The sequence below is a fragment of the Lepisma saccharinum genome, chromosome 3 (genome assembly GCF_977018435.1).
Source record: "Lepisma saccharinum chromosome 3, izLepSacc3.1, whole genome shotgun sequence".
Lineage (NCBI taxonomy): Eukaryota > Metazoa > Arthropoda > Insecta > Zygentoma > Lepismatidae > Lepisma > Lepisma saccharinum.
In genome coordinates this window covers 134,050,728-134,073,738 of record NC_139231.1, presented here as the reverse complement: position 1 = coordinate 134,073,738, position 23,011 = coordinate 134,050,728, and the positions used below count along the sequence as shown (strand labels likewise).

The window sequence follows — 23,011 nt, the reverse complement described above, 5'->3', positions numbered from 1 at the left end:
GTCAGCACTTAGGCTATTTTGCACCCGCCACGTTATACGGGGTGCAGCCCCTTACCATAACAAATAACATAACTGTAATGTCGCATAACTGAAATATTAAAATATTCTGACTTAGGTTAAAAGCTGAGGCTGTAAAGAGGCACTCAGCGCATATGACAGAAAGCAGGAGAACACACAGAATTATACTGGCCATAGGGCCAGTCGCCAGAGTCTCGTTAGTCTGGAAAGAGCAGTCCAGGGCGTACTACGTGGAATGAAGTTGAGGATTGGATGTAATACGTGGAAGGTCACCCCTTACACCCCTGTTACGTTTAAATATTTGAAAATAGTTATTTATGTTTGGGTGTGAAAAAAGAGATCACTTTAATATTCAGACAAATCGTGAAAGCCTTCTGTTTCTGTTAAGCTACGTTTCCATTCTGACAAGTTCCAGACCCATGACGCGCAACATGTGCAGGCGCATGTTGCGCGTCATTCAGTGCACTGTTTCCAATTCAAAACTACTTCTGCAAAATACGCCTACAACAGCACCGGAGTGCAGGACTTGAGTGTAGCGTTGTTCCATTGTGCTTTAGAGTAGTCAGTGTTTCTTCTCTTGTATTGTAATAATTTGGTAGTGATTTAACTTGTGTAAAGATGAACAATACAACTATGGCGGGTTTTGTGGTTATGGCAGGCGCGTACCATGAACTTGTAAAAATAAGAGGCGAAAACGACCTAGATGGTGGATTAGAAGTTTTCTAGCGAAAAGAAATTCGGAAGGAGCATATAACTCGTTGATGAGAGACTTACGTCTTCAAAGTGGATACGAAAACTTTGTAAGAATGACTGTAAGTGATTTTGCATTGTTATTAAATCTTGTTGGACCACAGATTGTAGTCGCGTCGTCTGTTTCTACTCTAGTGCGCATGCCCCAGGAACTTGCTGCAGGCTGTTTCCATTGTCCGCGGCGCATGTTGTGCGTCTTAATTGTTGGGGCAATTTTGTCCCCGGCACTTGCGCCGCGGCATGTTGCAGACAATTTCCATTTCAACAAATGCTTGGCACATGCAGCGTCGCATGCCGCGCGTCATGTTGCGCGGCAAATTTGTGGTAATAGAAACGAGGCTTTACATCGTTTTTTTTTACTGGTCAACTACAGTGCGGGGAAGGAACAATTGATGCTACTTCCTGACTACATTTGTTACCAGTAGCTGCATTGCTCCCTGACTGAAGTACGAGAAAAATGGGTAACAAAAACAAAAATACAACATTTGACGAATGGCAGCTATTTATTTTTACCGTACCTAACCAAAGGGTACAGGGAAATTGAAAATGTTAAGTAGTATATGTAAGCGTACCGTGGGTGATGCAATAAAACGTAATGACAAGCAAAATGAGGTAGATTCCGTATCTCAGAAAATTCAACCAAGAGAAATAGGAGACTGAAATGAAGGAGCTTCAGTATAAAAAATCAAGACCCTTTCCTCATCCCGACCCCCTTTCCAAACCAAGAGCTCCGAAAGCAGCTGTGCAACTTGGAGTAGGCATTGGGACTGCTGTACGGTTCAGTAGCGTTTCGTCCGAAAGCGAAATTTCTAGAAAAATGCTACAGTTCGTCTGCGACGGTTTAATGAGTTGCGTTTTGTTCGATCCTGGCTGATGATGAGTCACACCTTGACTAACCACTGGCAGCGATGGAATTGGTGACTAGTATACCTCGGTTTACAACTTTTAAAACTACATTGCATAGACAGCGGAGTGCAGACTCAAGACAAATTGTCGAGAGAGAGGTCCCGGGTTCGATACCCGGTGGACGCACAAGTGGTTCGGATCCCACTTTAAACTGTAGGTCCAATCCCTATTAGCCTTAATGTGCATAAAGTGGACTTAAAACAACAAATCAAATCAAAACAAATCGTCGAGAGGAAGTGAACTTGGATCTAGAAATTTTAGTCATGGCTGATGGCAACACTTTCTTACTATCTGTCAACTACGAAGGTGAGATTTGCAATTTCCAGAGGGAAAGAAATATTAAAACAAAAAAATATATATTTTCTTCGATGGAGCATTTAAGAGTGTTAGCAAGAGTTTGCTTCATTAAACACTATTAGGATGGTAGCCCTCGGACGAAACGCTACTTGGTCAGGTAACCGTAAGTTGCCTGTTCCTGGAATTCGGACACGAAACGCTGCGCCAGGTGCTGTACACCTGGCGGTTCAGAAAGCGAAGATGAGCATGAGCGACGAATGCTGAAACTGACGAAGGGACACTCACAGAGAACACTCATGTGCAGATCGGGATTCGAAACCGGGACCCCTGGCGTCGTAGTGCGCTGTGCTAACCACTCTGCCACGTAATATTTTTTATTTACTCATTTATAGCTACTTCCTTTTAAACTAACTAACTAACTCTCTAGCTTTCTTAAACCCGAAGGTTCATGGCTGCAGCAACACAGGCCTTCCATCTGTCCCTACATTGAGCAAGATCTATATACTCTTTTCCATCCCTACCGATTTCCTTTAGGTCCATGTCAACGTTGTCCCTCCATCTTCGTCTTGGCCTTCCTACAGGTCTCCTACCATCAGGTTTCCCAACAAGAATCCTGTAAACTCCTCTTTCCTCTCCCATTCGTGCCACATGGCCTGCCCACCTAAGTCTTCTTGATTTAATTATTCTAATAACATCTGGACATGAATACAAATTATGTAGTTCTAAATTATGTAACCTTCTCCACTCACCTGTCTCCTCATCCCTTTTAGGTCCAAATATTTTCCTAAGAACCTTATTTTCAAATACTCTCAATTTATGTTCCTCTTTCAATGTAAGGGACCAAGTTTCACACCCATTTAATACGAGCACTACATACAAAATTACTGTTTTGTATATTTTAACTTTTAGTTTCTTAGTTATTAAACTAGAAGACAAAAGTTTATGAAGAGAGAAGTAACTTGCATTTCCTGAATTAAGCCTACTCTTTATTTCCTCTTTAATATAATTTTCATTGGTTAATATTACTCCTAAGTATTTGAATTTGGAAACTGGTTCAAACGAGTTGTTATCAATAATTATATTTTGATTATTACCTAACACTTGGTTTCGGCCTGTAAGCATATATTTAGTTTTCTCTTTGTTAACTTCCAAACCTATGTCTTTAGCAGTTTTGAAAAGTATTTTAGCATTATTCTTAATTGTATTTATATCATCCCCTAATAAGTCTACATCATCTGCATATGCTAACAACTGAGTCACACCATTTAATTTTAGTCCTTCGTTAGTTTCTGTTACCTTCCTGACAGCATATTCTAAGGCAAAATTAAAGAGCAATGGATATAATGCATCTCCTTGTTTTAACCCATCATGAATTGTAAATTTGTCAGACACATAAATACCCACACGAATTTTACTTTCTGTTTCACTGGTGCATACTTGTATCATATTAACAAGCTTCTTAGGTATTCCAAATTCGACTAATATATTATATAATTTATCTCTTTTGACCGAATCATATGCTTTTTTGAAATCAATGAATACCTGATGGACATTTTGATTATATTCCCACTTTATTCAAGTGACTTCCTTTTACCTACGCTAAAAAAAGAAATTTTAAAAAATGAATATTAGTCTTTTTTTCAACATGTCCATTGAGAATGTAAATGATCTGTCCCTTTTTTATTTTGTCAGGAAACCTTTAAAGTTTGACATTATAGTTCTTGGACTTTTGTCGCCATTGCACTGAAAGTTTACATCATTGCAAAGGTTGATATATCTATCTACCAGATAGAACACTGGAATTGAATGAGATTAGGTAGTTGTTCTGTAATGGAGATAACACAATTCCATTATAACTTTGTCATTCGGTAAAATAATCGATTACTTTGATTTCACTATTATTCAAAATGTATCTATCTGTTAAAAGCAAAAGTAAGAACCGAAGTCCACCATACCAGCAACACTACTACTTCTAAGCAGCTCCCACAATTGACTGAGGTTAGAATGAAAGTTTGTCTTGTTTTAACCTTTTGACGCCCAAGACCTTTTTCACAAGTAAGCCTCTGGGTACCGAGCCGATTTTGAGCAAAATGCAGAGTTTCAATTAAATAAGTGTAGATCGGAAGCTAATTGTCCTAGAGAGATGAGTGATATACCGTTGTACGCGGAATGAACCAGAGATTCAGACTATATGAAATTTTTGCAAATATGTGGCGAGGGGGAGGGGGCTAACTCTCAAAATTCCAAAATTTCGGGATAAAAATTGTGTTCCCCCACCCTCCCCTCAAGCATGTTCATGCAATAATTAACATATATTATTATAGCTAAAATGCAATTGCGCGATATATATAATTTTTGGTTGACTTTCCTTTTCCAGGTGGTTCGTGCCCTTGCCTTTTTTCGGACATTCATGCAAAGGTTCTATTTTTATTTCGCGTCTACCACTTTCGGTTAATCGCGATGATAAAGGATGTGATAGGTGATGGAAGTGGTATAAAGACAAATGACCCATCCATATTTTCTAATCCGACATTAGACTTCGCAGTGTATTACGCTAACTAATTTGCCACGGGATCGGCTTCTTCGTGTTTGTCTACTCATCAAATGATTGATTAGTTATTCAAACTATATAGGTAGGAAAGCTATATAACATAACGAAACAGAAAATAAAATCCACTTGACGTCTTCTAGTACTATCATCAGCCTACAATTTCATGCTCTCAAATCCACACAGAAAACTTCTTGTGGCATTAGTTTTACGGAATGGCCTTGGGGAATAAAGATCGCCCATTTCCTGGTTCAGCTCGAAACAATCAGGTGCCTTATCGAAGCTGCTGTTGAGCACGCAGGGTTTCTAACCTACTTCGCCGTAATTCAGTTGTTGTATGTATTGTAGAGCCAACCGCAGATTAAATAGGAGGAAAAATACTTTTTCCGACGGAAAATAAGTTGGCAATGCTACGAACACTGAGGCATTCTTGATAAGACGCCTGAGGAGGGTCGAGAAAACTTTCCTGAAAAAGCGCAACCCCAGTATCGAAGGTCATGCTACACGTGGATTGGCAACTTTCGGGAGCATGCTGTCTGTCTACACAATTCTACCCAAATACCTGTTTGAAAATGAATCTTCTGCTCGCATTTTATTTTTCAAATGTAGTTCTGACATTGTAGTCATTTTGCAATTATTTTTATTTGTTCTTATTTTGCTTTGCTTTTGTCACTTTTATAATTAATCGAAACTATGAAGATGGATGATAAATAGATGAAATTGATGAAGAGACACCTAAAAAAGATATTTACAGACCAGGACTCGAACCCGGGACCTAAAGTGGATAGGTTGGGGGGGGGGGGAGACCGTCAATAACTCCCGGTCACGAACTGGCTTATAATGTTTGTAATTTCTCAGGAGTATTTTTTGTTCTGTTCATGCATAATGCCTGCTTTCGGAAACTTAATTTATAAGTGACACACTTCGTTCGGTGGGGACAAGCCACGAATTGTTTGAGAGGAGGGACAAATCTCATTCATATACTAGATACAATCATGGACTATACTTGAAATGGCCTCCCCGATGGCGCAGTGGTTGCGTCGTCGCCTAGTAATCAAGGGGTCCCGGGTTCGATACCCGGTGGAGGCACAAGTGGTTCGGATTCCACTTCAAACTGAAGGTTCAGTCCCGATTGGCCTTACTGTGCATAAAGTGGACTCAAAACACCAAATCAATCAATCATATACTTGAAAAATGACGTGCTAAACACTACTTTCGGAGATCAGATGGACATGGCAATTTTGATATACAAGATGCACTTTTTCTACTTAGATTGTTTATGTCCAAATTGTATCCTAATAGATAATCTCGCAACAACGCAAAATGTTTAAATTGACTCGAATTCACAATGACTCATATACAGTGTGTTTATAAATGAACGGTGCGGCTTCAAAAATTAATAATAAATCTATTTATTACCTTACACGGACAAAACTTACACCGTAATCAGCAGCAACTGTCCAAGTTTATATAACTTTTTTTAAAATTGGTATAAAGATAGAAATCGAGAGGGGGCAATTGCCCCTCTGTGCCCCCTTGCAGGTGCTCTTGCCGTCTGGAAGAAATAGTGCACGAAAGACGTGAAAACTAAATCCATCTTGAGTATCCTTTTGTCTTGCTACTCTTAGATTCTGCAACCTTTCTTTCTATAGTCCAATGTTTGCCTTCCTTACCTCCTAGAATTGATTTCTGTACAAGTTTGAGGGCTAATCTACCCTGCCCCCTGTGGTTGTGCCACAACACCTTCTTCCGCCGTTGTTCCTTTGTGAACTTTCATCGGCTTCAAAATACTTCATTTTCTTCAAGAGCATAATATCGTTTAATAACCGGCGATATGATTCCTCTACCCTAAATTTCTGGAATAAAGTATAATAATATAAGGGCATGGAAATCTGGAAGGGGGGCGAGGATGGCCACCTCTCCCCTTTAGAAAACGAATGTCAGCTAAAAGTATATATTTCACACGTATAATTTGATTTGTCATACTAATTTACATTAATTATTATAATGGGGATGCAGGAATGCGATAATTTCGAATTCAAGTGGTGTTTCTTGAGGGGGCAACACTATTATCGGGTTAATATGCAATTGCATATGGCATATTTCTCTGATGTCCATGACGAGGGGGGCATTTTACCCCTCCCCTTGCACCCCGTGCGCACGCCTATTGCTACTCCTTTCTACACTAGTTGGAAGCTTTATTCAGTTTCGAGCCAAAAATGTAATTTAATATCAAATCCGGGTTGTTAAACGTCCACGAACCCATAAATTCTAATGGGTTCTATTGGGTTCCGCAACAAGACCGGAAACTTTTTTATCGCACAGTTTAAATTCGGTCCAAGTTGCGTATTCTTTCATTTCAATATGGAACTTAGACCGTCTTTTAAATTGATCCGGAAAGAAGGTCCCTTTGCCGTATTTCAATTGATCAGGAGAAAAGGTCCCTGGAACGATCTGAAATACATAAAAAGGCTCTTTACGGTCCAGATCCATTTATGCTTGCTAATATTCCCTGCTGAACCGGAATTGAATTGATTTAAAATTCCTGACCCTTTAACAACCCTGGTTGAAATTCATTTTTTTACAAACAACCATATTTTTCACGGCTATTTCACATTAATCCCATACGATATACTGAGTTATTTTTCGCAATGTTCCAATGAAAGGTAAGAGATTTTGGCTATTCCTTTTTCTTCCGTGATGTTAAATAGATTATATTCGTCACGCGCCTATAACGTTACTAGCTAACATTTGTGAATTGTTCTTTCCTTGTAACGTTAACATCTACCATACTGAATTTATTTACGTTCCTTATGTAGATGGTATGTACCCAACTGCATTTTGTTCCGTTCCGCTACAGTGGTTTACATTTTGTTACATTCCTATGTAACGTTAATTAACCATATTGCCTTTCACTTCATTCCGTTACGGAGGATTGCATTCATTACGTTCCTATGTATACCGTTATTTACTACCATGTTGCATTTCGTTACGTTTTTTTGTAACGCTAGTATATACCATATTGCATTTCGTTACTACGTTCCTTGTAACTTGTAACGGTAGTATATACCATATTGCATATTACGTTATGTTCCAATGTGCTCATTTCGTTCCGTTCCTTTATAACGTTAATATCTACCACAATACATTTTGTTACGTTCCTTGTAACGTCAGTCTATAACATATTGCATTTCGTTACGTTCCATGGGTACCAGCAGTGGAACCATACTTTTCCTCCTACAAAATGGAACGTACCGTGTAACGCAAATTGGGTACGTTACGACTCCCTGGTTACAAATCTTAAGAACAGATTAAGACGAGAGAAATGCAAGTTTATGATTAGTGGGAATGAATGTACAGGTAATTTAGAACCTTTTTCTTTAGAAAGCATTTAGCGATATTATTTTAATGCTTACAGAACCTAACCTAACTACGAGAGCATTTAGGTTTATTATTAGAAGAATACTGAGGGACCTAATCTTAAAACATTTTTGTGAAAGTAATCGCCACAACTTCACAGTATGTGTTACAGACGTAATTGCATACATAGCATGATGAAATCATGATAAAACGAAGACCAAGTCTACTTCTACGCGCATCTTTTTTGAGGTTCCAGCAGAAAAAGAACGTGGCAGCAGACACTACCAGTAAATAATGCAAGTATTTAAGTGAAGTCATGCATTTGTCTGTGACCTATGTTTGTTGTCGAGTCTGTGCAATCGAGTTTTTGTGTTTTCGTAGTAGTCTGTGTGTTTACCTTTAGTCTGTGAACAATCTGTTATTTGACCAACAGAAAGTGCCGGGTACTTACTTATATTTAATTTGTTTTTGATACTATCGTATCATCATGGTGATGAGATATTATGATGAAAATTCCGATCTGCAGGATAGATCACCGTGTGCTGCTCTTCGAGCCGATTTGAAGATGTGCCTGTTAGAAAGTGATTGTGTAAAAAAGGTAAGAGGTTAAATAATAGGGCATGTGTTTACAATACCGGACCACTCTCCAATTTCTATAAATTTTCGCCTACTTATAATTATCAATTAATAAGCTTCTCCAGTAGATCAATGATTAAGCGCGGAGGTACCAGCATATTTGTTAAACAAGGTGTAAGAGTGAAAGGAATTATCCCAAAAAGAGTTCAAGCTATTGAAAAACACTTTGAATTCAGCGTCATATATCTCCTTGACCTCAAAATTTTAGTTATCTGTTGCTATAGAACACCAGATGGAGATTATGCAACTTTTATATAAAAACTCACAATGCTTTTGGATGAACTAAAAACACTAGAATCAGAAATTATAATATGTGGGGATCTGAACATTGACTTCCTAAAAGACACAGGGCGTAAGGTACACTTTGTGACGACACTAAACACATATGGCCTCAAACAAGTAATCAACTCACCTACACGAATAACACCAAACTCAGTTTCGTTGATAGACCACATGATCATCCACAAAGAAGCAAAAAAGTACCAGTGTAAAAATGTAAGTGTACACTATTCTGATCATGAAGCACAATTTATTTCACTAGAGTGTAGAAACAAAAAAATAACTGAGTTAAAAGCAACAAAGAAAATACAAAAAAGACTATACACAAAGGAGACAATTGATATATTCATGCAGAAATTAGGGGAAGAAAGGTGGGATGTCATTTATCAACTACCCTGCACAAATACGAAATTCAATGTCCTCCTAAATAAAATTTGCCTACTCCACAATGAATGCTTTCCTGTAAAACAAGTAAATATAGGAAATAAAGAAAAATCCTGGATAACAAATGGAATAAAAATATCTAGCAGAAATATAAAACTACTTCATGCAGAAAGTAAAGTAAATAATGACCCAAATTTTATAGCCTACTACAAAATGTATAAGAAAACATATCAATCAGTATTAAAACAGGCAAAAATCAGACATAATGACATAAGGATACAAACATCGGATAACAAATGCAAAGCCATGTGGGATATAATCCGAAGTGTAACATGTCCACACTCAAACACAAGAAAAAACATAACATTAAATGTAAAAGGCAAAGAATTAACTAGTCCATATGATGTAGCAAATGTATTCAACACCTTCTTTATAAACTCGGTACCATGTGCTGGCCAAAATAAGAATAAAAAGATGACCAAGACAGGCGCAAAGGCTTTAACAGCTCTGAAAAATGGAAAATCAATCTTCATATCACCCATTTCTGAACTAGAATTAAGGGAAATATTCAGATCATTAAAAAACAAGCACTCATTTGGATTTGACGAAATACCAGATTTTCTGATTAAAGGTTGCTACAAACAGCTTTGTAAACCTCTGTTACACATCATAAATCATTCCTTTGAAACAGGTATCTTTCCTGACAGACTAAAAATTGCAATTGTAAAACCAATATACAAGAAAAATGATCCAAAAGATGTAGCCAATTACAGACCTATATCACAACTTTCTGTGTTCTCAAAAATTTTTGAACGTGCAATGCTAATAAAAGTTGAAAAATTCTGTGAAAAGTATTCAGTACTAAGCAAGACACAACACGGTTTTACAAAGCAAAAAAGCACAAATTCAGCCCTGATTGATCTCATTGAACAAGTAGGTGAATCACTTGATAACTGCAAACACACACTTGGGATTTTCTGTGACCTGACAAAAGCCTTTGACTCAGTCAATCACGAAATTCTCCTAAACAAACTAGAAAATTATGGCATGCGAGGACTAGCACATAAATGGTTTAGATCATATCTTCATGAAAGAAAACAATTTGTAGAAATATGTTACTTAAATGCTGATGGAAATACAATATATAATCAATCTCCAGTTCAAAAAATAAATTGTGGAGTTCCCCAAGGCAGCATACTTGGACCTTTTCTATTCCTGCTCTACGTAAACGAAATGCCAAAACTTTTGGATGAGGCACAGGCTATATTGTATGCAGATGACACAAACATTATATTAACAGATCACTGTGAGCATGCCTTAAAAAATAAAGTAAACAACACATTGCTAAAGCTTGATAGCTGGTTTCAAGGAAATAATTTAATTCTAAATACAAGCAAAACAAATTACATAAATTTTACTGCCTCTCAAACTAAGAAACACTTAAATATTAATGTTAAGTCCCAAAATACAGACTTAATGCACGCAAAAGAATCTACATTTTTGGGTATTGTTTTAGATGAACACTTGAAATTTTCAAACCACATCGACATGCTTCAACAAAAATTAAGTAAAGTCTGCTTTGCACTGCGTGTAATGGTAAATATTACCAGCTTTTGGTCTGTCAGAAGTCTGTATGTAGCAAACTTTGAATCAGTAATAAGGTATGGAATCATGAGCTGGGGAAACAAGGCACATAGCTCCATACTCTTTAAATTACAAAAAAGAGCACTTCGAATTGTGGCAGGGGTCAATGGGAAATATTCATGCAGAAATCTCTTCCGTAACTTCCGCTTACTGACATTACCCTGTTTGTATATTTATGAATGTCTGGTATACATCAAACAAAATATTAGTACTTTCAAAACCAATGAAGATATCCATAGCCTGAACACGAGAAATAAAGATAAAATTCGAATGAAGACATGCCGTCTTACTCTCTACAAGAAGGGATCTAAAAACTCAGCAGTTGCCCTGTATAACAAGTTGCCCAGAGAGTTAAGACACGAACCCAAAGTGGAAAAGTTTAAAAACAAAATCAAAACCATGCTAATTAAACATTCATTTTACAGCATACAAGAATATACAGAGGCAACACTCATCTTTTGAAGGTCTTGTGTATCTGTAACCAGAATAAATTTTAAAAGGTATGGTTAGGTTAGTTACCATATGTGCAGAGCTTGTTGTTGCACATCAAACTGGAATTTTTCAAGTATAATATTTTATATGCAATGTATCTTATGTTAAATTTACTAAACTTTATTATCATGTATTTCTAATTCACATGTCCTATAATTCTATGTGTAACCAGAATAAATGTTAAAAGGTATGGTTAGTTACCATACATTCAGGGCTTGATGTTGCACATCAAACTGAAATTGTATAGTATAATATCTTGATATGCAAGGGTTATAATACACCAATATATATTCGTGTATCTTATGTTAAAATTTCCAAATGTTATTATCATGTACTTCTACTTGACATGTCCTATACTACAGATGTACCTATTTGTACAAAATTGTAGTCCTTGGATGCAAATAAATCATATCATATCATATCATCATACCGGAGATACCTATCAATGATTTATTTCGCAATTTTTTACATGGTACTATTATCGTATGAGGGAAACACCTACGAATCATATATTTCGGACTTCTTTACATTGCTAACGTGTTATTTTCGAATGCGGAACATTTCTTAAGGTGAAATAATGCATTTCTAACTGAGATAATGTCTATTTCTTCTATTTACGAGTACTTACTGTTACTTGTTGTTTCGAATCTGTAACACATTATGGCCGTGATAGCGTACTGGTTTAGGGGGCGTTCTGAGAGTGTTTTGTCGATTTATGCAGTGTTGCAACCTCGTTCACCGGAAAATATCTACTTTCGTGCCCGGATTTGAAATTATGCTAATACGTCGCAAACCATTGACGTTAGCCCCACAAACCATTCATGTTAGCCCCAAAAACCATTCACATTAGCCCCAAAAACCATTTTCCGTAAGGTTAGGTTAGGTTAGGCAAGCATAGTTAAAAAAAAAATTAAAAATACTTGACACGTTGTTTCTAGTGAAAACACGGCGAGGCTGAAACACTGGCTACAGGGTTGCATCATCTTAACACACGGAACATTGCACTCTCATGCAGAAAGCAAATGGCAGGAGCAGAAACAGCATGTCGGACAGAGATTTTCGCAGAAAACAACGCGCATTCACATTAAAATGGATCAAATCTATATTCAGGAACTTCCACAACGCTAAAGAAAATGATTTGCGTAAGTACTTTCTCTTGTAAATTTGAAGGAATCCGTTTCCCTCATACGATAATGTTATCGAAGTTGTAAAATAAGCTTTCAATTACCCCGATTGTTCTCCGTATATAAGCTTGGAAATCACGTTTGATGATATGAAGACGTGATGTTGCGAATCACTTATGTAGGGAGGGTTCACTTGTTCAGTAATCTGTGTGGTGTAAGGAAGATGGCATTCTTTCGTAAGTTTTGCTTTGAAAAAGCTATTTTTTAGTCATTTTCAGTTGGGTACATATTAATAATATTGGCATTCGTTCATATTTCCCATACTCAATAATTTAGAACACTTGATCACGATTGTATAGTTAAAATTTGTCGCTCAAGTGCTATGAAACTGACATTTTTTCACGGTGCCTGGTCGCAATTAGCCTTAAACCCCTAGAACAATGCACCGGTAGCTCCACAAACCATACATGGTAAGGTTAGGTTAGCCAAACAGTTAAAATTTGGGGTCGCAGTAACATCAGGAATATATATTTTGTTTTTTAAGTATTGGAAACGCAAAATGTTGTGGTTTATAATGAGCAATTGTGCATTGTAATTTGCGATCATGAACCCCCTTTTTTTGCAATTTCGACACGTGAGCGCCAAATTTTAACTGCAGATTCATGATTAGGACCCCTAAATTATCGAGTATGCGAAATACGAACAAAATTGGGGAAGTGTCCGGTATTGTAAAATTGCTCCTTAAAAGTTAGTATTTGACGTAATAACTGTAGTAACTGAACACACAGTAAACATTCTGACTTACATGTTTCAAATAACAGCATTTTGACAAGAGAACAGGATTTTGTTTTTTCTAAATGGTAGTGCTTAGTAGAATTTGTGCATACATTTACTGTACAATACACTCAAGCTTTACCAAAAATATTTGGCAACAGTATTTACATTCCACATTGTCATTAAGCATCCAGTAATTTTCTTTTCTTTCAACTCCAAGCTGGAGATGACACCATTGACACTGATTCCCCCATTTGCACCAACGTGAATGTACTCGCGAGTAACTCACAGTTAACCTATGAATCAGTTGAATATCTGTAACACCACAGGTACATCGGGTAAGCTGGGAATAAAAGAAGGGTCAATTTTATCCTCCGAGATTGGTGAGTAAAAGCAGATTTAACCCACGTGCAGTGGAGTAGTGGCTGCCAACAGCAACCAGAAATGCTTCACTTCCAGAATTTCAAAACTAAATGAATGTAAAATGCAAAGTAATAGACTCAAACTATGTATGTAAAAATGGAGAATTATATAGTTTGTTATTAAATGTATACTTTGGTAGATGTTTACTGCGCACTTTCTGCAGTACAGATTTTGTAAAATTGCATATGCAATACAAACATAAACATACATCCAGGAACTGGAGATAATGGAAGTGTCCTAGCCATAAAACAACCATGAATACTACGTGGAGATATACATATCAGTGGCATATACTGGGTTAAAAACCTGGGCTATCGCACCATATCATGTCATAGTGTTTGAATGGACAAAAAATTTGTTGGTGGTGTTTTTTAAAACTCATTTGGGGTGGCAGGTTGAAGTGATGTGAGACTGTGATTAAAAATATATACCTCATAAATAAAATATGGAAATGTACACTATGTCAGTAAGAAGAGGATTTCAAGAATTTCGTTCTTATTTGCACAAATAAGAGTCCCATATTGTGAAATATTATGTAGGCCTATATATGAGAATAAATATAAAACATCTACCTACCTATTTTCACAATTTGAAGTTTGGGGCCCTCCTTGTTGACGCATTGGTAACGTCATTGCCTTGAAACTAAAGGGTCCCGGGTTCGATACATGGTGGTTCGGATACCACTTTAACTGTAGATCCAATCCCCATTAGCTTATCTGTGCATAAGGTGGACATAAGAGAAAAATCCACAACGATTTGTAGCTTATCCGCAAAATTAAGCCGAATAGACAGCTTGTTAATTATGTCCCTCATTTCAGTTCACTTCACAACACAGCACATACCATTCACAAAAATACAATCCACTCACTACTGCATTCACATGCTGCCTCTAAATAAATTCCAAACACCAAGATCACTCGATGCGATCTAGACGAACTGGTCCTTGTCATTTCAGTAATTTTTAGATGCACTCTTAAACCATTCCTGGTCAGCCAACAATTTTTTACTCCCCACTGTATCTCTAATTGTTTGAAGATCAATGACCTCTTGTTCAACTCGTCTGCAAGTGTTCAATGATGTTCTTGTCCCTGCCATATGCCACACTTTCCCATTTCCTGCAATAATTTGGTTTCAAAATTCCCCGTTCCTGGGAAAATCACATGCTGTGAAAAATTGGTTTGCAACATTGACCCAGACTGCTGACGTAGTTCAGAGGGAATTTTCCCACCATACGCAACCCTGTTCCCCTCTCCTGTAACAGTTTGGCTCCACAATTCCCCATTCCTGGGGAAAATTGGTTTGCAACACTGATCGGGTGATCCTTAAGTTAGCCCTGTCATGTTCACCTCCTTCCCCCCTGGATTTGCTGGCCAGTGCCAGCCGCCTTGCAAATTCAAAGAAAGCGGACAATGTTTCCAACTCATACAAAATCAGGTTCATCATCTTATTGAAATGAACAATTGTATGCACATTTGCTGATAGATATTTTTTTCTGTGTTTTGGTAATTGAGTCTGGGCTTCGCAGATAGCCCCAAATATACACCCCTGGAACATATTGAAATTACTACAAACATCACTGTAAAACTATTTACTATGTTTGCAAGCTGTAATAATACCTAGGTAGTATATCAAAATTTATTCACATAAATATTTTTCCTCATCTTTGAAATTTTCTCATGCCAGAAGCTTGTCACTGTTTACAGCAGATAGCAATGTCTCCCTAACCTTTATACTTTCTCTTCTTTTCTGTCATTCAGCCACAGTATGAGTAGAACCACACCTTCTCGAAACAGATAACTAATCATGTGCTTCCATCTGTATGACATTTAGGCATTTGCTTTGAGGCTAGCTACTATCACGTGATCTGCTATGCCTTTCAAATTGGTGCAATGGAAAATGATCCTGATCCAAGGGTTACCCAACTCGTGGATTTTCATAACTTCCAAGTTTGTGCAACGTTGGTGCAAATGATTATGAAATACACTTAATCCCACTGTAACAGGCTTCAAACTAAATCTATAAAATCAAGCAAAATTGAGTGGAGGGAAATAAAGAAGTTTCAACACAACAATGCCTTTGTTTTCATTTTCTGAAGATCTTGTATAGAAATTTCGACACAGCAATGTGTTTAAGTTTTTCTATTTCTTCCTCCTACCCTTACTTAAAGAATTACTCATTTTCACAAGTATTCAAAATAATGTTGTGAAGTTAATTATTATATTTTCAATAACAAATGTGTTTGCTCGGCAAAGCAGACCAAGAGAAAATACAGATATATCAATAAAAGATTTAACAACACTATATCTCATCATTCCGGAAGGTTGACAAGCCTAGCTGTCCAGTATATTTCATATATTGCTGAATGTTGTAAACATAATTTATATTTGTACAGTGCCTTTTTCAGTCAAGTTAACCGCGGAATGGCGGTTAGCATGGTGGAAAGTAAGAATGTGTCTGCCTGCAAACAGGATGGAATATCCACGTAACTGGAGCCGCTAGCTATGTAATGAAAGAAGCTTATACAAGTACATTGACAGTTAGAATTAAAATGAGCATGTACCTTGTCATACGAGATGTTGGACATGATGTCCTCCTACATCACCACATTTACGGCATTAAAGGAAATTTTCACTAGCATTCAATTTCTCTCCTGATATTTTCTTTCAGTTCTTCTAATGTATAGTTTCAGGTTTGGAATCTTGTTAGCTTGACACACAGACGTCATGAAAATATCTGTTTCTTGTGCAAGTGCTGGAGGTATTTTTGATTGTACAACCTTAGTGACAATGAAGTTCGACCAGTCACAAATATAGGAGTGCGTTGTGAAAGAAGGAGAACACATGCATATGCTGAACATATTTTATTCAGCAGGCTAAATGGAACAAAGGAAAACATAAATTTCCGCTGCAACGCAGCAATGTATGGTGTCCACACAAAATAAAACATTTTCGTCCATCTACACGTGACATTGAAGTTCGACCACTGTTAGAGGGGATCCTGTTTACCATGGTGTGACGCAGCCTCGTCGGCGAATAACTGTGGCAATGCGTTGGGGCATGCTGCGGACGAGTCGTTCAAGGTATTCCACATCGATGCGGTGCCATTCCTCCTGCAGGCAGGCGATAAGAGCAGCCACTATCGTGGGTCCCCTCTGTTGCACACGTCGCTTAAGAAACACGCCACACATTCTCAATGGGCGAGAGGTCGGGACTCGATGGTGGCCATGGCAGAGTTCGCACGTGATGGCGAGTCAACCATTCTCTTGTCAGCCGCGCTGTATGAGGCCTGGCATTGTCGTGTTGAAAGATGAGACGCCGCCTGTGGAACAGGTGCCTTCGCACTGTGGGAAGATGCCGCTCCAGTATGCATGTATAGGCGTGTGCATTCACAATGCCCTCACAGACGTGTAGTGGGCCAACCCCAGATGCCGTCATGCATCCCTATACCATCACTGACGCAGGTTTCTGTACCCGGCGTGCATAACATTTTGTTTCATTCTGTTCCTCCTTCCGACAAATGACTGTTTTTCGTATTTTCCCATACACAACATTGAAAATGGATTCGTCCGTCCACAAAACCCTGTTCCACTGCCGAAATGTCCATCCCCGGTACATTCGTGCCCACCGTAGTCGATTGCCTTTGTTCAACATGTAAAGGAAGGGTTTACGTTTCGCCTTGTACACTCGGTAACCGCATCGCTGTAGGTAACGGCGAATGGTTCTGGTTGACACTTCAATGTGAAAGCGTTCTCGAGTCCACAGTCGTAATTCGGCCACAGAAACATGATTGTTGGTCTGGATATAGCGCCTAAATATCCGTAGGTCACGCACGCTCAGCAGGCGTTTTCGATCGGGGGCCTTACCTGGCTCTGTAGTACCCGTATTTTGGTGGTGTTTGATGATGCAGTGGACAGTTGACTTGGGTAAGTTCAGTTGGCGCCCTATTTCCCGTTCACTGAGTCCATCCCGTTGCAACTCCACCACTCTTCTCCTCACGGTGTTGTCAATAGGTTTGCCCCTGGCCATGGTGATGATGCACTGCGATTCCTCGGTGCACAGCTTATATACGGCGGACTCCCTTATCGTGTCCGTGACGTCATGCTTCCGTCGAATGCACCTCGATCTGGAATTTTCCGTATGGGTCTGGTGCCTGGTCGAAGTTCAATGTCACGCGTATAGTTCCCCGTTTTCGTTCTTTACGTGACCTTGGGTGCAACATGCTGGGATCACGATTCTTGTCTGCTCACACGCCTCCTCTTACACACATGCGTCACTTCTGCGGGTCACCCATTCCACCGCCTATGCCTCCGTGCATTTAATCACGTATTCCTTTCTGGTCGAACTTCATTGTCACCAAGGTTGTACGTCAATGTTCCTCCTCATTAAGCACATGCCATTTTACCCTTTGCTTCTTATCAAGAACAGACCCCGATTACCTAAATTTGTTCACAAGTATTCGAACATTGTCTCTGTGTAAAACAGGAACACCTGGGAATTCTGCTGCAAAACGTATTTTAACTTCCCTTACAAGAACTCGTAATGGCGTAAGAGTCATACATAGAAATGCACTGTTTCAAATTGTATGGACAGCATGGCATTATTAGACTGCAGAAAAGTACCAGTAATATGTAAACTAAAACAAAACAATCTGAAACACTTGTTAACACTTCACAAACATGAGCAAACAGAACACCAGCTATCTCGGTAATGAAGCACTGATGCGTCCAGTGGCAAGTAAGTATACAGCTGTGGGTCTAAATGTGGGCAGATGCGATCTTACTTCCCGTCGAGCTGGCTGCCGTTCCGCTGGCGACTCGACCGAAAAAGGCACTGTATAATCAATGTTTAGTTGGTTTGTTCTGCAATCTTGGTGCCTTCATTCAGTAGGCTTAAATTTTTGGTACTAGTATATTTGAACAGAACTGTTTTGTGGGTGTCTGTTATTTGTGGCTGGAGAAAATGTAGATTTCTTCACAAACATTAAGTGTTCTACATCTACAGCCATAGTACCTTGTCACTACTACAATTCACCGCATGCTGTCACTTCCATAGAACTGCTATTTTTAAGCTCAGTGCCATGTCTCTTTTTGTCTATAATTGCACCTCACTATAAACCGTATTTCATCTAGGACTGTCATGAATATATTTGACTGTCATGAATATATTTGACTGTCATCAAAAGTTGTGCACATCTTGATAGATGCTACCAAGACCCAAAATAACTTCCAATTCTATCTAGATTACATGTTTGGTCAAAAGTGCCATTGTGTAAAGCTAGTCTCAACAGTACTTACCTCAGTACCTCAGTACTTAATATTGAGGACGGAATATCAACTTCAAACTTCCATGGAGTTTTTGCATTTTCAGTTCAGGAAGGCAGCAGGAGGGTTCTCAATGCAGCCTTAATAACCTAATGATGACAGCAAAAACACAGTGTATCACTTCATAAATACAGATACTAATAACTGCTGAAGAAAATTGAAAGTAATGTATTTTGTTAGCTCTTCTATATATTCAGCATGTGAAGCTTGTAGCAGTGTGTGTGAGAATATAACAAAAAATTGTATTTCACACCCATGTACTATATAATGAGCACACTAAGTTACCCCCATTATGATAGGGGGTTACATATTCTAATGAATTCCTTCTCTGTACGGAGACAAAGTGGCTGAATAAACGGTAACGGTTCCAAATGTTCAATGATTTTGCATGTTGTTTTTTTTCCGGAGCATTAATAAGTCTTGCAAAATGCTGCAAATTATTGTTAAAACAAATAATTATAACTAATTTTGGTTTAGTATATGCTAGGGAAGATAATGACAAGAAAGAAATTTTCAAACAGAATGTAATTATTGTGTTTAAGGGTTAATATGTACTCAATACTTATAACTTGTACTTTAATAGCAACATTCAACCCCTTCCACACAAATAACATGTTGCTGAGCTGTGATTATTGGCACTTATCCTTTCCTATATTTGTGCAAAAATTGCATTTTTTTAAAAAAAAGTGTGTAAGCATTCTTGAATAAAGTTGTGTAGCTATGTAATTAAGAACAGCTTTAGCATTAAAAAGTGGTTTAAACTATTCTTACTCTCCTTTTACAGCAAAAGAAGACTCCACGAGAGTGCTTGAAAATCAATGATGGTTCAGTTCCTGATCACTGTTATCAGTTGCGAACAACGTTTTTTGAGTGTAAGCGATCATTGGTAAGTGACTGAGTGTGCTTGCTATTGCAAAGGAATTTTGTTGAAAAATCTAGGCATGTTTATTGCCTGAAAATGTCCTCTGCTGTCTATTTTATTGTTTTGCAGAAAGTCATCTCAAGGCATCTCACCCAACTTAGATTGCACTGCCAACTACACTGCATTCACACATACTCATTATTATAATCTTCCCCATAATTGAATTTCAGAATTACATGTTTTCGTAATCAAAACGGATATTTCAATTTTATGTATAAGGGAATGAGGTATTGTTTTGTTTCCTTCATCAGATATGGAAAATCTTGGAAATATTAATATATATATATTCTAGTTTTCAACATAAAAGTTTCCATTTTATTTGTTAGGTGAAATTTTTAATATATATTCGTTCTTTTATATTTATCTGTGTTTTTTAGTATAGGACTATGTACTTTGAAACTGTACCTGGTTTTTATACTTCCTCCTGGACAATGCTTGTGAGAAACCTGTGAAATGTCTGAATTTTAATGTATTTTTTGTTCTTTTTGTTATTTTTTCTGGTTATCAATGGGTGTCTATCCAGTATGTTCTAAAAGTAAGTAATTATTTTGTATTCCCTTGTATGTGTATGTGCAATTAACAGGATGTCTACCAGTTTGGAAATCCTGGAAAAGTCAGGGAAATTTGCTGTTTCTGGAAAAATCAATTTTTTGTGGAAGTACACTAAAAATATGTTCTTGAACAAAGAAGAAAAGGGCAAGCAAGAAATTTTAAATGTGTTGTAGACAAACTATGCTACAGTTTGATATACTGAGTATTGCTGGCAGTTATAGTAGAAATTACTTAACTACTCTAGGGAAAGGGTTCATATTTTGAACTATTTTCAACTAGAAAGCTACTGCAATAAGTGGTAATTGTTAGTTTGGGTTTGGTACATATTACAATTAGTACATATATTACTAAATTTTATTATAATTATGATTTTTAATTTAAAAATTGTTTATTATTAGTCAATACATGCAAGTATTACATAAAAGCTCACTCCTGATGCCCCTATCTCACCAGCAAATTTGTGTTCAGTTTTCCATCTTGTTATTACTTTTAACTCCATTTAGTGGGTTTGTAAGTGTGGTGTTTAGTTAAAAAGTAGTGTCCTTCTTGTACAAATGTGTAAATACATGAATTGTCCTAATGGCTTGATCTGGAAATTTTTTGTTCTTGGTCTGGAAAACTTGTTTTTATGAAATTGTAGATACCCTGAATTAAGCATTATTTCTAGACCATGCAAGTTCACATAATTGCTTTCTTTTCTATTTATTTGCATATTGTGAAAATATATATTTTCACTCATCATTTAAGTGTGGATTTAAAGTAATGCCACCTCTAGGCAAGTTTTAAAATGTCACCCCCTTTCACATTTCTTTCAGTGAAGAAGTTATGGATTGTGAGTCGATGCCTGTTCCAATTACTACCAAATTTTAATGCAGTTTACATGCATCAACATTGTTTGTTCCACTCTTAATAATAACTACATCTTTTTCTGTTTTTCAAGTTATTATTCTCATCTTCGGGTAAAGATAAGAGTCATTGGGGCCATGACCTTTCCAAAAGGTCTTGGAAAACTTCGACTCCCCTTTGCTTTTGTTCACACACCTTTCTCATGGCAAGATTTTAAGTAGAGATTTTCTTAACTGTTTCTCTATTGATTACACTGTGCAACAAAGGTTTTGTTTCCTGGATTTCGTTTGGTGTTTGTGATAGGTGGACTCTTTCTTGAAACAGATATACCCCCACACTTGAATACATCACCCACAGTTCCTGAGAAATTAGTCATTTTGTTTTTGAACTGGTCAGAAAATTGTGGTAAGGATAGGAACATTTTTTTTTCTATGTGGCAACACTGTGAATTTTTCCACATGTGACAGAAGTGTTTTTTTATGCCACTGTGTTTCGATAAATACATATTGAGACTTTGTGTTAAAAAATATTGTTGTATGAAGTAGGTTCACACATTATACTTGTGTACATAAATGTACTGTAATATTAGTAACATGCACTACAATCAGGTATTGTTTTTGTGCAGAAACTGTGTGAAGAAATTACTTACTTTGTTAGATTTGTGGACAGTTTATGTTAAAAACACAGAGGAGAAATGTTACTCCAATTGTAAGGCCTACAACCTTTATTTCGGATGTAAAATTGGTAGCCAAGATAAAAAAAACCTGGGTGCTACAAATACGTTGTTTGTCTTGTACAGTTACTAGGATGGCAATGGCAATGCCATTTCCTATCCCTACGATTTGGCAGGAACCAAAGGACCATGTTTCTGACTGCTACAGCTTGACCAAAATAAGAATGCCCCTGTGACTCTGTAGTTGCACATGTCTAATTTGATGCAGGCTATCGTATATCGTGACCTACCATCAGCAATTCATCCTCTCCGATATTCTGATAAACTCCTCATACCCAAAAAGCCACAATTCTGTGAAAATAAAACTGATTTCGAACCCATAGAAATTGAACCAGACAGTGCGCAAGATGTAGATAAACCACAGTAAGTCAATGTGAATTAAGTGATCTCATCTGGGATTTGGACTTGTGAAAATTTAAGGCAGTCTTCTAGGATGTAGGGATGGAAGGGAAGGGTGTAAAGAACTCTATGAAAGGGAGAAAGGTCTTAGACATATTTTCTCTTGTTCTGGTTGTTTTTCATGCTGAAATGATGGAGGTTTGATGGCAGTATTGGGACATACATAAGTACAAGTCAGAAGACTGGTCTTATTTCACAGTTTCATCCAAGACAATCAACATTGGAAACATTTACTTAGGTGCAGGTGATATTTCATGCGACTTCTGAGAAACAGGACAAAGGAGTGAATGGGTAAAAAGGTTACCCAGTTCCTCTTAACACTTTATTCATTTACGATTACAGGGTGATTCTAAAGGTATAGTACAAACGAAAACCACAGATACCTCCCATGAAATAGAGACGAAAGTTCCCCTTCCACTTTGCCGAGAGATGCCTCCGTGAGGAGCTAGACAACGCCGAAAACGTGTGAAAATGAACTTCACACCTCTGTACAGCCAGTACCAGTGAAGATAGAAAGGCGGAACAAACAAAGTCAAAAGGAACACCAAAGTCGCCCATCCGAAAAACACTAGGCGGCAGCTGCGCAACGCATGCGCATGGGGTT

General features: G+C 37.7%; 1 protein-coding gene across 1 annotated transcript in view; it reads left to right on the top strand.

The window, feature by feature from the left end:
• Positions 1-8,263: 8,263 nt before the first annotated feature.
• LOC145986013 (cytochrome c oxidase assembly factor 5) overlaps positions 8,264-23,011 on the top strand; it is a 45,824-nt gene continuing 31,076 nt past the window's right edge. Inside the window, exons 1-2 of the mRNA XM_083120182.1 lie at positions 8,264-8,477; positions 19,740-19,841. Of these exons, the coding sequence (XP_082976308.1) occupies positions 8,367-8,477; positions 19,740-19,841 (213 nt within the window). The 5' untranslated portion in view covers positions 8,264-8,366. The remainder of the gene's footprint in view (positions 8,478-19,739; positions 19,842-23,011) is intronic.